Source organism: Heptranchias perlo, chromosome 28 (genome assembly GCF_035084215.1).
Source record: "Heptranchias perlo isolate sHepPer1 chromosome 28, sHepPer1.hap1, whole genome shotgun sequence".
Taxonomy (NCBI): domain Eukaryota; kingdom Metazoa; phylum Chordata; class Chondrichthyes; order Hexanchiformes; family Hexanchidae; genus Heptranchias; species Heptranchias perlo.
Window position 1 is genome coordinate 30,210,666 of NC_090352.1, and position 14,953 is coordinate 30,225,618.

At 39.7% G+C, this 14,953-nt stretch overlaps 1 protein-coding gene across 5 annotated transcripts in view; it reads left to right on the top strand.

Annotated features, from left to right (window-relative positions):
- The window catches only part of vps53 (VPS53 subunit of GARP complex), a 188,242-nt gene that overhangs the window by 117,099 nt on the left and 56,190 nt on the right, over nt 1-14,953 (top strand). For all 5 annotated transcript variants that reach the window (XR_010968530.1, XM_068008319.1, XM_068008320.1 and 2 more), the window contains 4 exons: nt 1,877-2,024; nt 7,611-7,693; nt 11,634-11,712; nt 12,508-12,656. Coding sequence is in view for 4 of the 5 variants with exons in the window: in XM_068008319.1 (XP_067864420.1) it covers nt 1,877-2,024; nt 7,611-7,693; nt 11,634-11,712; nt 12,508-12,656 (459 nt within the window). In the remaining variant the exon portion in view is untranslated. The remainder of the gene's footprint in view (nt 1-1,876; nt 2,025-7,610; nt 7,694-11,633; nt 11,713-12,507; nt 12,657-14,953) is intronic.

A 14,953-nucleotide genomic window follows, 5' to 3' on the forward strand; every position in this document is an offset into this window, starting at 1 on the left:
AGAAGGGGAAGAGAATATATTGAAAGTAATTCAGGTTAATGCAACAAATGAGTTGCTAAGAATTGTTATAGCACAACTGTGACTTCACTTGTGGATTGTTGAGGTCTTTTAACTTGTGGTATGTATGAATGACTTATAGCTGAAAGGCTCACACCCTGTGTCTCATTTGTGCTCTTTGCAATATTGACTGCAGTAAAGTTAAGAATTTATGCAGCTGTCAATGTGGCTGCTCTAATTTGAGGAGAATTATCTCAAACAGACCACACAGTAAAGATGTGGACAATAAGAATGACCTGCTGGATCGACTGCTGTATCTGCAGATCTTGGTAGTGAGATGGATCAACATGCAAAACCTTACTGAAGGGAAACATGCTGAATCTGTACCAAGCCTATTTTATTTCTGTCCCCTGAAACATTTAAGGGTAATATTGCAAGGATCTGCTGCTGGTGCTGAGCCTTGCTACTGGCAAGCATGAACATGAGAGTTGGGGCTGCAGTGTCTCAAACCAGTGCTTGCTGCTTGTGAAGCCCATATCAGCAGGGCGCCTCATAAAGTTACCCGACAATATGCTGCCTCTTGGGGGAGAAAAAATTACAAATAAATATGTAAACAACAGTCACAGCTTTGAGTATCATAATCAGTCACCTATTTAATAAAAATGAATTTTCTGATAGGAATATATTTTACTTTCACCTAAAGAACAAACAAATTCCATGGGAGAAAAATGGCTTAGGTACAACAACAACTTGCAACTATTTGGCACCTTGAAACGTAAAGGAAAATCCACAAGGAAAGTTGGACACTGAGCAGGAGGTGGGATAAGAGTTAGGGGAGATCATCAAAACAATGGTCAACAGGTTAGGTTTTCAGGGGGCTTTTGAAATTGAGGAGAGATGTAATGAGCTGGAGGGGGTTAGCAAGACAATTGCAGGGTGCAGAGCCATGATGGTTGAAGGTTCTGCCACTGATAGAAAGGAACATAGGACAAAGGAGTAGGCCATTCAGCCCCTCGAGCCTGTTCTACCATTCAGTTAGATTATGGCTGATCTGTATCTTAACTCCATTTACCCGCCTTGGTTCCGTAACCCTTAATACCCTTACTTATCAAAAATCTATCAATCTCAGTTTTGAAATTTTTAATTGACCCCTAGTCTCAACAGCTTTTTGGGGGAGAGAGTTCCAGATTTCCAATACCCTTTGTGTGAAGAAGTGCTTCCTGACATCACCCCTGAACAGCCGAGCTCTAATTTTAAGGTTGTGTTCCCTTGTTCTGGACTCCCCCACCAGGAGAAATAGTTTCTCTCTATCTACCCTGTCCAATCCTTTAATCATCTTAAACATCTCAATTAGTTCACCCCTTAATCTTCTATACTCGAGGGAATACAAGCCTAGTCAATGCAACCTGTCATTATAATTTAACCCAGTGATAGAGTAGAGGGAGGGCAGTGTCAGAAGAACAGAGGTCTGAGTTGGAAGAGCAGAGGGTGCAAGCTGGGACACAAGTCTGGAGGAGCTTGCAGAGGTAGAATGGAGGCTATGGAGTGATTTGTAAACCAGGTTGAGGATTTTGAAATCAATGCTTTCGGGAACAAGGAGGCAGCGGAGGCTGGTGAGAAGAGGGGTGACAGGTGAGCGGGACATAGTCCCGGATAGAATTTGGGTGGCAGAGATTTAGGTGAGTTGGATTCTGGGGGCCGGTAAGGATGACATTGGAGAAGTCTAGCCTGGGGGTGATGAAGAATGGATGAGGGTTTCACGTAGAAAGGAATGAAGTAGGAACGGAGATGGGAATCTATAGCTTCTCTGTTTCTTTTTACTTGCTCTTTGTTTTTTTTTGTCATTAAGAGTGCAATTTATTATTTTCTTTCTCTTCAGAACCACAAGCAGCAGTGGCGGCCTGACCATTTCCAGTCTACTGAAGGAAAAGGAGGGCTCTGAGGTTGCAAAGTTCACAGTGGAGGAGCTCTGCCTCATTTGTAGCATCCTCAGCACAGCGGAGTACTGCTTGGCAACAACACAACAGGTGAGCGTCCTTTGCTGCACAGAAGGACTGGAGGCAGGTGTGGCGTTCCCCTCAGCAGAAAATAGATAAACTACTACTTTCCTTGCGGAATAACTCTTACAGCACTGTCTGTGCTCTTCAGTGCAAAACAAAAAACTCTTCAGTGCAAAACAAAAGGGTATTTTTGTAAATAGATTCTCTCTCAATAGAGGAGTATGTCTTAACAGAGGCTGTGCTATGCCAGACAGTGATTGTATGAAGTAGTGCTTCGGGCACAGAGCTTCATGTGACGGGAGCATATATCAGTGATTCGGGTGTGCCCAGCATGTTTAAAATTAATGGTGGAAACTACATTCTTCTCTTGTTAATTCAAAGTTACTTCATTTGAATTACCAGATAATACAAATGTTTTCAGTGCGAAAACACGACTTTAAATTAACAAGAGCAGACTGCATGCTGACTTTCTAATGTGCAGTCCCATCTGTGCTGGGAGCACTTATCGTAAAATCTACCTCAAAGGATGTCTGCAGATCTATTCCAGTATACCAAGGTCTGAAGCGGTAACTGTTTCCAGTGTAAGTAGCCTCAAACAAATAGTTTAAAGTATGCCTCCTATAATAAGGGATCATAAATAATGTTAGTGAGTGGCTTTATGTGTTATGTTTGTACACCAGTTCTTGTCGAGAGACAGCCAAGGTAATTCTGTTTTGTACGGAGGTAGAAGGTGGCATTCAAATGATCTAGATTTGACTTTTTTGTAGAGCAGTTGCACATTGACTGTGTTGTTTTTGTTGCCATGCTCAAAACATTAAGAAGGGCTATTACCTCAAGGCATGCACTTGGGAATTTGGGCATCATCACACACTTCAAATGCTGCACTGAATAAGAAGTCACCAGAAGGAAGGCAGTGAGTAGAATAGGTGTGTGTGTGTGTGTGTGTGGTGTGTGTGTCCAATTGTTGCCAATTCTAATTTACTAGTCACAATTAACCAAAGGGAGTGTCACTTACCAATAGACTGGCATGTCCAATTAGAATGATTTACAAACTGGCCGTTGATTAGTTATACCTAGCTTTATGGATCTGCAGTGCATTGTTGTAGTCTGTTAGCAGGTCGTGTGAGAGGGAAAGGGACAACAGAGGAGAATAAGATGGTGCGAGGACTGTAATTGACATTGGATGCAATGCTGAATTTCAGACTTCACCAATGTATACGTGTTGGATAAATCTGAACCATAAACCTCAGACTGGGTTTTGGGCTTTTTAAAACCTTTTTTTCCTGTGAATTTTGTGCTTATTAAAGTGAAGGATGTTGGTGCTGGGAAATGGAACACTTTCCATTTTTGACACCCACTGCCATCATTAAGAAGTCTCAGGTCCAGTGCAGAATAATTAAAGGAAGGATAAAGCTCCCTCTACTCTGTCCCTGCATCATTCTCACAGGAGCACCCACAGTTCCACCAGTGTGACGCTTTCTCGTTTTGCACATCAGGCATCTTGTGGCCTCTCTGAGTGAAATTGCCAATTAGAGTAGAACTGAAGTCATGGTTTCATTCTGCTGCTTGCTAATTATCACATCCTCCAGCCGCAAAGGCACTGAATCCTTGCTGGGGTCCAGTTGCACTTGTGCAGATCATTCTCTAGTACTTCGCTCAAGTGGCCATTTATTCAGATGTGAGCCTTGACAATGTTGGCACACCATTTGACTGTGAGGGAGAGTCACAATCAAACCTAACCCTATCCTCAGCTGTTTACACACGTGCACTTTCCAGCAGAGCTTGCTGGTTAACAATCAGGAATTCCAGCGGACTTTCCCCAGGAGCACTGAGGCCAATTGCAGCACCCCCTACAGCCCAGAAGTTTTAACACATCCTGGTTGAGCTCAGCTAATTCAAATAGGATGGAGTTTTGGGGGGACCTTCCTGATCCGTGTGGCTCAAGTACTCACTGGATAAACTCGCTCAGCAATCAGGGGAGCTTCTAGGGGCTGCTTGGGCCGTACCACTAGAAGCTGGATGGAAACTGGCCAGATGTTTCTCGCATTATAGTAGTCTGTGGCCTCGATATTTACTGTAAACATCCAGATTATAAATGCTTCTTTGGTTTTATGGTTGTGGTGTGGTACAAGAACTGCACAGGTCTATGTCATCAGCAAACATAAAAATATATGAAAACATGACTGAGCCTCCACATTTTATAATGTTCCATGTTGCTGTGATAATGGTTCAGTTCTCAGCCGCGATTGACTTTCTAACTATGAAGTTGGGCATCTCACCTTATTTAAAAACTGTTATGATTTCTTTATCTTACCTGATGGACAATATATTTCCAGTCAACTAACTTACAGAATGGCACTGGTGCCAGATGCCATGAAATGTACCCAGCTCGTGTGTAGAAATTAACAGTCAGACTAAGAGATTTTCATAGATGTTTTAATGCATCTATCAATATTTTTAATTTGACAGTACCGTCTACAGTTGCTTCTGTAAAATCATTGAATAACTTTTTTTTGTGCAAAAAATGACTTTGAATTAATCAGGAATAGACTATCTCCTTTCCCTTGTTCACAGAAATGCTGGGAAACCTTTCCTGAACCCACTGCACCCTACACTCTTGTCCCTGTTAAGTTGGCAGTCTTGATTACCAATGGATTTTTAAATTGTCACTCAGGACCGGCCATCTACTAGCAGCGAAAACAAACACTTCTTCAGTTTTGTATGTTTTTATGCTCCTTGATTCCTGGCAAGGGGGGAAGTACGGTATGTGTATATATGCACACGCAAACCAAGGGTCGCAGTCTCAAAATAAACTCTCTTCACTCCATTGCCATGATTCTTACACAAAAGGGAAATTGCAAGCAATTATAACGGGCTGTGTGATTTCTGTGCTTGCATTCGCTGTTTGTTTTGATTTAACATGTTCATTAGACTGTGGCCAGATATTGGTTGTGCTCTTGGCAGCTCTCATTTCCCGCTGGATAACGAGTTTTATGTATGCCTCTTAAACAAGCAGCCTCATCATCATCAATACTACTTTTAAAATTGAACCATCAAAAATAATTATGATCAACTTTACCATTTTTTGGGCAGAGATTCAGCCCATTTCTCTTATAATAAAAATGATACGTGAAACAGAATGCTGATGACATTATCAAACACATTACGCAGTGTAAAATAAGCCAAACTTTCTGACCACAACCCAAGGATTAGTACTTGAAACATAAAGGGTGAGGTTAGAATGTTTTTTCATGCAAAGGACTATTAGAATCTAGACTGCACTATTCCAAGTGGCTATTAAAGCTGAGTCAGTCACAACATTTGAGAGAGAATTGGGTAAACATTTGAAGTGGCAAAATATTAGAGTATGAGTAAGGAGCAGGGAAATTGGTTTGGAGCAGGTAGCTCTGAATGGACCTAGCAATGGCACAGTCACAGTGAACTAAATAATAAAATTTCTATGATTCTATGAAAAACGCAGCCAAAGATTTGTTACCTTGGTGTCTCACTGATTTTTTTTGGTGAGATTTTGACTGCACATTTCTTCATCTCCCTCAATAGCTTTTCTAAGTTCATGCCTCTGAGTTAGGAGGTTGTGGGTTCAAGCCGCACTCTAGAGCCATGAGCATGTAGCCTAGACTGACACTTCAATGCAGTACTGAGGGAGTGCTGCAATGTCAGAGATGTCGTCTTTCAGATGGGACGTTAAACCGAGGCCCTGTTTGCCCTCTCGGGTGGATGTAAAAGGTCTTGCAGCACTATTCATAGAAGAGCAGGAGAGTACTCCCAGTGCCCTGGCTAATATTTATCCCTCAACCAAACTGCAAACAGATTATCCAGTCATTTGTTTCATTGCAGTTTGTGACACCTTGATGTGCACAAAATTGGCTGTCATCTTAGTCTACGTTAGAATAATGACTACATCTCAAAAGTGCTTAATTGGCTGTGAAGTGCTGTGGGACGTCCGTGAAAGACGCTTTAGAAATGCCAATTCTTTCTTTTGAGCCAAAGTGATTACATAAGGACGCATTTATATAGTGCCTTTTTATGTCTCAGAAATATCTCAAGACACGTCACATACAATGAATGACTTTGAAGCACAATCGCTATTGTTATATAAGCAAATGTGACAGCCATTTTGCTCATAGCAAAGTCCCACCAACAGCAATGATAAGCTAACCTGTTGGTGGCAGTAGGAAGTGTTGACCAGGACACTGGAAGAGCTCCCTGTTCTCTACTGAACAGGCGGATGAGGCCTCAATTTATTGTCTCCTCTGTAGAACGGCACCTCTAAAAATGCAGCCCTCCCTCAGTAACGCACTGTAGTGCCAGTCTAGAACACTTGCTTTTTAAACCAAATATTCCAATGCAGCAAAAAAACTAAGAAAGGGTTAAAATGTAATTGTAAATGTTTTTTCTGTCATATCACTTGTTTAAAAAAAAATGAAAGTACACTATAAAGATTTCAAACCACGATTTAATGATTGGGTTAATCCACCATATGGATTTTTTAAGCATTTCAGGAAATAGCCCATCTTTTGTTAAAAGATGTAATCTTGATAATTTAGTCAGCATGTCCTGTTCCAACTTAATGCCCATGTTCTGTTAAAGCATCACAAACTACATCTTAATTCAGCCATAAATTGTTCTACATAAGGAGAAATTATGATTTGTGTGTGGGAGTGGGAGTACAATTATTTAATGAATCTACTCCACGGGGGAATAACTGAGTGCAGCCCACAATACACATCATCTGTCTACAGTGAAAAGAATCCTTTCACATTACAATAACCAGCTTCCTCATACATAGCAAAGCAATTTATAACTGCATGCAGTGTTCAACTGTTTGTGTCCTTTACAGGATTTTGTTTTGCAAATATGTATTCATTTAAAATGGATTTGTTTCAAATAGAAACATGATGTGGATTTTGTTTTAATATATATTGCATTAGTAGCTGTATTTAAGATAGAGATACATATGTAAATTTCCTTTGTCCCATCCAAATTTTGAAAGTATATGTCGGCCTATCTTGTTCCAAATGAGCAGTACATCTGAAGCTTTCAGAAAGATACAGATTGGACAGAGGATCCCATGAAAGGTTAGCAACAAAAAACAGTATAAAGTTAAATCAGAGATCTTGAGCTTGGTTTAGTTAACATTGAATTATACTGCAGCAGATGCAACTGTAGCTACTGTAAATCTTCAGTTTGTTCACTTATCCATTTACTGTTTAATTTGTTTGGCAGTGTGTGCTGTGGTGTAACAGAGTGTTTACTGCCTTCCAAAATCAGGGAAGATTATGTGAGGAAACGTGATATGAATAGCAGTCGAAATACAGGGTTCTGTGTTCAATCCCTGGGCGCACTACAAATTATATAGATATTGGGCAGGTGAAGCCACTCACTGGGTCATAGGAAGCACGAGCTCAACTATGGGAGTGGTCTGAGATACTGAATAGAGAAATATGTGGAGTAAAAACCCCAAAGCATTTCAGTGATATTCTCACGTGTAACTTGGAGGCTTTCCTTACACTAATTCTTTGTTTTCTACTATGTATTCTCTAGTTTGCATTGTTGTTTCTATGTTATTGACATTTGTAATTTCTCTGAAAGCTTGAAGAGAAACTCAAAGAGAAGGTGGATGTAAGTCTAGTGGAAAGGATTAACCTGACTGCAGAAATGGACACTTTCAGCACGTGAGTACAAGCAATAAGGGGATTGACTAATTTACTTTCCCCACTTCACTAATTCAAAAATAAATATTTCACAACTGTGAAGGTACCCTGCCAATCAGTGGGTAGCTGATGTACTGGATTGATCAGGGTGATATGACTATTTTCTTCTAGCCTACCTTTGATGATATAACTGGCCTCTACTTGGTATTTCCTCTGATGACAGGGTCAAGATTGTGACCTGACTGTGTTGAGGATTTGTAGGTGCCAATTTGTTGAACAAATTTAGTCCGCCAACTTAAACCAAGGCACCTTGCCAAAATTTCATCAGAACAGATCAGTAAAGTTTCTAGGAGAACATGATATCAGGAAATTTTATTTCACACAGAGTGGTGAATATATGGAACAGACTTTTAGATAGAGTAATGAAGGCAAAACCCCTAGTATCATTTAGGAACCATGTGGATGCTGCAAGGGGGAACTTAGATGGATGAATGAATTAAGATGGGCCACATGGTTTTCCTCATCCAGAACTATTTTTCGAAGAGTTTGCTAGTGATTTCTATGAAAGCATCTTTGAGCACCTTTCTGCTTTCCACATATGCATACCTTGAGGGGACACCTTGCCAAATATGGGTAAAGTCCCCCTTTGATATTTAGTGCTTTTTTTTAACGTATGACTGTTTCTAAATGTTTGGAAGCATTTCCATGGTAATGTCGCAGAGCATTATGTACATTTGTCAGTTTTTAAATATTTTCATATATAATGTTTATTCTGAATAATTGTCCACAGAAGGATGCTAGTGCTATGGGCAAAACTATAAACCAAATTGGTGCAAGACAGGTAAGGAGGATGGCACAGCCTCAATCTTGCTGACTTTCTAAATTGAGAAACTCAGGTGAAAGACCCAGGCCTATAGTGTGGAACACTACCAGGCTTCAAAAGAATGAGAGAGAAGGTGGTGTAAATTAGAAAATAGTGATTAGGTGATGCCAAGCCTAGGTTTTAAAAGTCTTTAGTGGGAAGAGAAATATTAAGGGAGCTAAAGGGCTTTCACAGTTAACGGGACATTGCGGTGACTGGACTTGTGACTAGCAAAACTGAAAACAAATCTACTTGTATTTTCTAAATGTCTGATTCTTGCTCAGTGTAAACTTGTTTTCACAACTGCTAGAGTTATCACGGTCCACACCTTGATATTTATAACTGAGAAGGCGTGTTGTTCTGAAATTATTCGAGAGCAGGATTGGTAGTTATAATTTGCTGATGACAGTCTGTTGGTACTTAAGAATTTGACCATGAAGCACTGCTTCACCGAGCATGCTCTTCAGCTTAAAGGCACACTGCCTTTATTCTAAAGTTGTAGGGCTTTTGGTTTCTTTACAGTGCACTTGATGTAGCGATTCAGTTCCCGTCAACAAATATCACTGCATAATCAAAATGCCATTGTGTCACTCAGTGAAGTCATCACATTAAAAATGGATGCATGATTGTTTTGACTCTTCCTAGTTTCCCTGGTGAAAAGACAGAGTGCCCCTTTAAAGAAAGCATCCCATTTTACAGTAGGCCATGCTTGTGGTTGTCCTTCTGGAGCGATCTAATTCTTTGTGCTGAAGCCATAGACTATTTCAGTCAGGATGGAAAGTCCATGGATTACAATAAGATGGTGCAAAACCACAAGTATTTCCTGCGCAGTTCCATCAGTTGGTCTGTTATGAAAGTCCAAGTGCCAAAATATTTCAATCATTTCGAGTTTATGAGGTATAGTTAATTTTGCTCACTGCTGCTCTTTGGGGAGTAAATCATATGGCGCCAATCTAATGGAGCCTTCAGCTCTGCCAAATAGTTTTGGTCACAAATGTCTTCTTTTAACAGAGGGGTGGCACACAGTTGTTACATTTAAAGACACAAGAATATTATGCTCAATTTGATTATCCAAGAATGGACTACACATAATTACATGCACAGACAAAATACAGTAGCGTGCATAGAGTCCTGCAATGTAAACGACTGATTTAGAACTAGCTCAAGCCTTTCCAGCCCTAAAATTAATCTCTAGCTGATATTAATGAAACTTGATAAGCAATGTACTTGATAAGTTTAGTGCCTAGCCATAAATAATAAACAATTTAATTTTCATGCGTCCACAATGAAGTTATTTACGAAGTATTAGTAAAATTCTTGCCTGTCTAGACCAAGAGGGCTTGTGGTTTTAAGTCCACCTGAGGTTTGTTCTCTAATGCTGCCAGTCCAGCCCATTGTAAATGATTGCTGCACTCTCCCAACTGTCACCCTAGGTATGTTCATTAAATTAATATCATATCTGTCTGCTATGGAGCACTAACATCCCAGGACACTAACGCATAGAATCATACAGCCCAGAAGGAGGCCATTCAGCCCATCGTGCTTGTGCCGGCTCTTTGAAAGAACAATACTTTCTCCCTCCTCAAACAAATGTTTCCATCCCAACACTTTGTCTTCAATCTCCCCAGGCAAATAAAATGGCTTACCATGGTGTAAATATATTAAAAATAAAATATATTTCCATCTTATTTTTGCTAAATTGTCTCTCCCCTTCAATTCCTCTGCCCCTATTCACTCTGAACTCCAGCCTGCATTCACATGACCTTATCTGACTGGAAGGAAAGTCTTTTTTTCTGCCTTTAGCTCTGCACCTTTCCTTCAGTAGATGTTGTGTTTGATGATACTGATTGTGGCACCCAGACTATTTCTGGGTCTTATCCGCAAAGCCAGCTTGTCCTAGCCCATGCCTTAAAGCACTGGGCAACTCTTCAGAATATTCTCCCAATTTTGACCTTTTTTTATTTTTTTGTGGAGCATTTCAGAATTTCTCAAGCTTATTGTCATCTAATTTGATGGTGTGACATGCAGAATCAAAGCATGTTTTCAAAGGGCTTTCTGCCCACCTTGTGAGAATATCCAGTTGACATTGTAACCACTTGTTCTTAAGTAAAACTGTGTTCAACCACCTTTTATTTCATTACACTGTGATAAATACTCTGCTTGTGCATCTAACTTAACAGTGGCCTCGCCTATAAATTAGTGCTGATTTGATTTTCTATAAATTTTCTCTTGCCGTCAAATTTTTATGTTGTGCTAGCAAAGCAGCCCCAGCTGTACAGTTTTAATGCACTGCAGTACTACTCCATTGGCCAAGAAGTAGGTAGGATGGGGAGCTGCAAATTTGCACAATGCTGCATCAAACTAGATGAGAGAATTAATTGCCACCAATAGACATTCTTGTGTACATAAGGGTGCTTGACAATGGAACAAGGAGGCATAATCTTAAAATTAGAGCTAGGCCAGTTGGGAGTGAAATCAGGAAGCATTGTTTAACACAAAGGATAGTGGAAATCTGTAACTCTCTCCCACAAGGCTGTGGGTCAGTTGATGTGGGTCAATGGAAGTTTTTAAAACCGAGATCGATATATTTTTGTTAGGTAAGAAAATCAAGGGATATGGGGAAGAGGCGGTTAAATGGAGTTGAGGTACAGATCAGCCATGATCTATTGAATGGCGGAACATGCTTGAGGAGCTGAATGGCCCTACTCCTTTTCCTATATTCCTAACACATTGATCTGAAAACATAAAATTATAATTTAGAAAAATAAAATAGAATGGAAGCTGTGGGCTGTATCGGGATTCCTCCCTCCCTTCTTGGGAACACGGCATTAGTCCTAAAAATGTTATTTCAAAACACTAACTGATACTTAGAAATTTTCAAACTTGCAGATGTAAAATTTAGAAACCCAAAACTGAAAAGTACATTCCCTAAAACAGTGTGTAATTGTAAAACTGTATTGTGTTTTTAAAAAAAAATTATATTAATAAGCACACTACCTATAATAATAGCAATTGGTTTAATTTCTACAGAATGTTCCAGTTAACGAGGCTTCTGTTATTTTATGTATTACTACATTGTGTTCCTATCTTGTGTTGCAGCGTGATTTCTAATAGTATCCAGCTGTTAGTTCAGGACTTGGATGCAGCCTGTGATCCTGCACTGACCGCCATGAGTAAAGTAGGTGAAAAATCTTTGCACAGTAACCGCGTCACAGATCTACTGGATGCTTTTCAATATTGTAAAGCTAATGGGGTGATTCGGTGATCTGTTGCTTCCAGCGGGGAGCTGCCTTAACAGTGAATGATGACTGGGAGCATTAGATCAGGGAATCACCTCTATTGTTTTCTTGTGACAACTTCGATCTATTGTATTCATTTGACAGCACACGTATCTCTAATAATCTTGTAAGCTTGACTCAGTTGGCAGCACTCTCACCTTTGAGTCAGGGGATTGTGGGTTCAAGCCTCATGGGAGTTTGAGCTCATCATATAGGCTGACACACCAAAAAAAATGCTGCATTTTTGGAGGAACTGTTCTTTGGGTGAGACATTAAAACAAGTTCCTGTCAGCCTGTTCTGGTGGGTCAGGTGGACAATAAAGATGCCCTGACACTATTTGAAGTAGAGAGGCTGTCTGACCAATGTTCTGGCCACCATACCTGCCTCAAACAATAACAGATTAACTAGCAAATCATTCCATTGCTGTCTGTGAGGTATTGCTGGCACAAAATGGCTGCCACTGCACTTCAAAAACAAATTTGTTATATGAAGCACTTTGAGATGCTGTGATGTGCTAAGTTGGTGTATAAATGCAAGTGTTATAATTTTAATTTAATATCCTACAAATGAAATAATAAAACTAACTAAATTATTGATGTAAATATTTCTACACGTGATCCAGTTATTATGTTTGAGATTTTTTGGTTAATTTTTTTAAAATGTTATAGAAATGTATGTATTGTATTCCTTCTAGATGCCATGGCAAAATGTGGAACATGTGGGTGATCAGAGTCCGTACGTCACATCTATTATCCTCCATATTAAACAGAATGTGCCCATCATCCGAGATAACCTTGCCTCCACCCGCAAATACTTCACGCAGTTCTGCATCAAATTTGTCAAGTAAGTATTGTGTCCCCTTCCTTTGGACAGTGATATCTTCACCTCCACTACAAGATGTTTTTCCTGAGGCGGTCTTGCTGTGAGGATAAACAGAGCTGGTGCTACGTGGTGAATAAGTCAAGTTACGTTTTTTACTGGATGGGATTCAGGGATTTTTACAGGTCTTTTGGGAGCTAGTGTTCTGTGATTCTATCCAGTGTTTCCATGAAATTCAATGTCTTTGATGATACAGAATGTCCCCAGAGTAAGTGTAGTGGGAAAGGAAACTTAGTCGTCAGATATTTGTACAAGATGAAAATGAAAACAGTAACAGATTCACTTATTGTGTGTTTTGGGATAATGCACTTTAAGAATCTCAATCTTTTAGCAAAAAAAAATGCAACTTTGATGTTTACAAATTAACTGTAATGACACCCAACACTTGCTACACAATACCAGTGCTTAATACCATCACTTTCTGGTTGTTTGGCCTAGTTGTTAGGAAATTATAGCCAGATGCAGTGGGGGATGCCATTTTTCTTAAACAGTTTGGGAAACACCTGTCCGGATAAGTGATTCAAATAACTAATCACATATTAATTCCACTGTTGTACCAAAGTGAATGATGTTAATTCAACACAGAAACTGATATATGGCAGGATGAAATAATTATACTCTGAGGGCGTGCGGTGAGATCCAGTCCATTTGGCTAAGTGTTGCTCAGAGGGACTGAGTGTGCTAACGGCGGTTCAAACTGAATAACTGAAGTTTGTTTTAGCTTAGCATTTTACTCAGCAAAGTGAGTGGAAAAAATGAAAAGGTATTTGGTGGAGGTCACGTTATAGTGTCAACTCAAAGTTCTCCTGCTTTCTGGGTCGATGTTCTTCTCTCAACCAACGCTACCAAAAAAAGGCATTCACTAGTCATTCATCCCATTGCTATTTGCCGTGTGCAAAATTTGTGCGATGTTCACTTACATAATAACAGTGTTACTCACTGTATGCAAAGCACTTTGTTTTTTCAAAGATGTGTAAGGCACAACATAAATGCAAATTAATTTCTTTCGAACAGTCACGTGATGTGAGCCGAGAACTAGACTTTACTTCAAGGAGAGATGGTTCTAGTCAGATCGGCAGCTGAATCCTTCTAGGATACTTGTGTTGGGTGGGTTGTGTGTCTTGATTTGGATTGACTAAATTTAACTGAATCTTTTGAGAAGATATATTAAGTAGTGCAGGGTATTATTACCTTAAAAAAAAAATTTAATCCATTAAACCTCAGGCAAAAATGAAAAAACCTGTCAAAGAATGCCTGGATTTAAAAAGAAATGATCTACTTGTGCGTTTTGAAGCTGTCAGCAATTGATCAGCCCCAGCCAGAATTAGATTCCCTTGGGAACTATTAAGAATAAGAAAGAACTGTTGTAGCATGCTGTCCAGTAGCTACTGTTTGAATCATTTTATGGCTGCCTACAAGTCCAGTTTAAACTGTTTGCTTTATAACAGCAAGTATTTGTTACGTTAAGCATCTCCTGTGTATATACGGTGCACTCTAAGTGTGAAACTGATTTTATACCAGATGTGCGGTTGGAGATGCAGAAATATTTTTCATATTTCCATAATTAGAAGATCACCGTTATTCAGCTGGATTGATTCCTGCTGTTTTCTCAGTTCTTGAAGCATTTGAATGCAACCAGTGATGTTGAAAGTTCTGTGAATACAATCTTACCTGCCAATAAATTACATTAGCAGTAGGCTTAGTGGAGATCTGTACTGGGTGTATGTCCCCTATCCCACGTGCTTTCTCTGTACCTACCATAATGTGTATTTTCTCTCTGTCTACGTACCCAACTTACCTCACCTACGCCAGGGAATCAATCAGTTTTTCAGCTGATGGCCAATGTTGCAATATTTTATTTTTTTTGTTGGTTTTATTTGCAGACATACCTAAAATTTGGAAGCTCATTTCTGTTTATTGCTATTTGGGAAAATATCATGTAGCGGATCCTTGATTATCTGTTATCCTGATTATCCATCAGAAATTCCATGCCACAAAGCCTTGAAATGATATACTGGAATGGATTGAAAATTGATTAACGGACAGGAAACAGAGAGTAGGAATAAATGGGTCTTTTTCGGGGTGGTAGGCAGTGACTAGTGGGGTACCGCAGGGATCAGTGCTTGGGCCCCAGCTATTCACAATATATATCAATGATTTGGATGAGGGAACCAAATGTAATATTTCCAAGTTTGCTGACGACACAAAACTAGATGGGATTGTGAGTTGTGAGAAGGAGGCAAAGAGGCTTCAAGGCGATT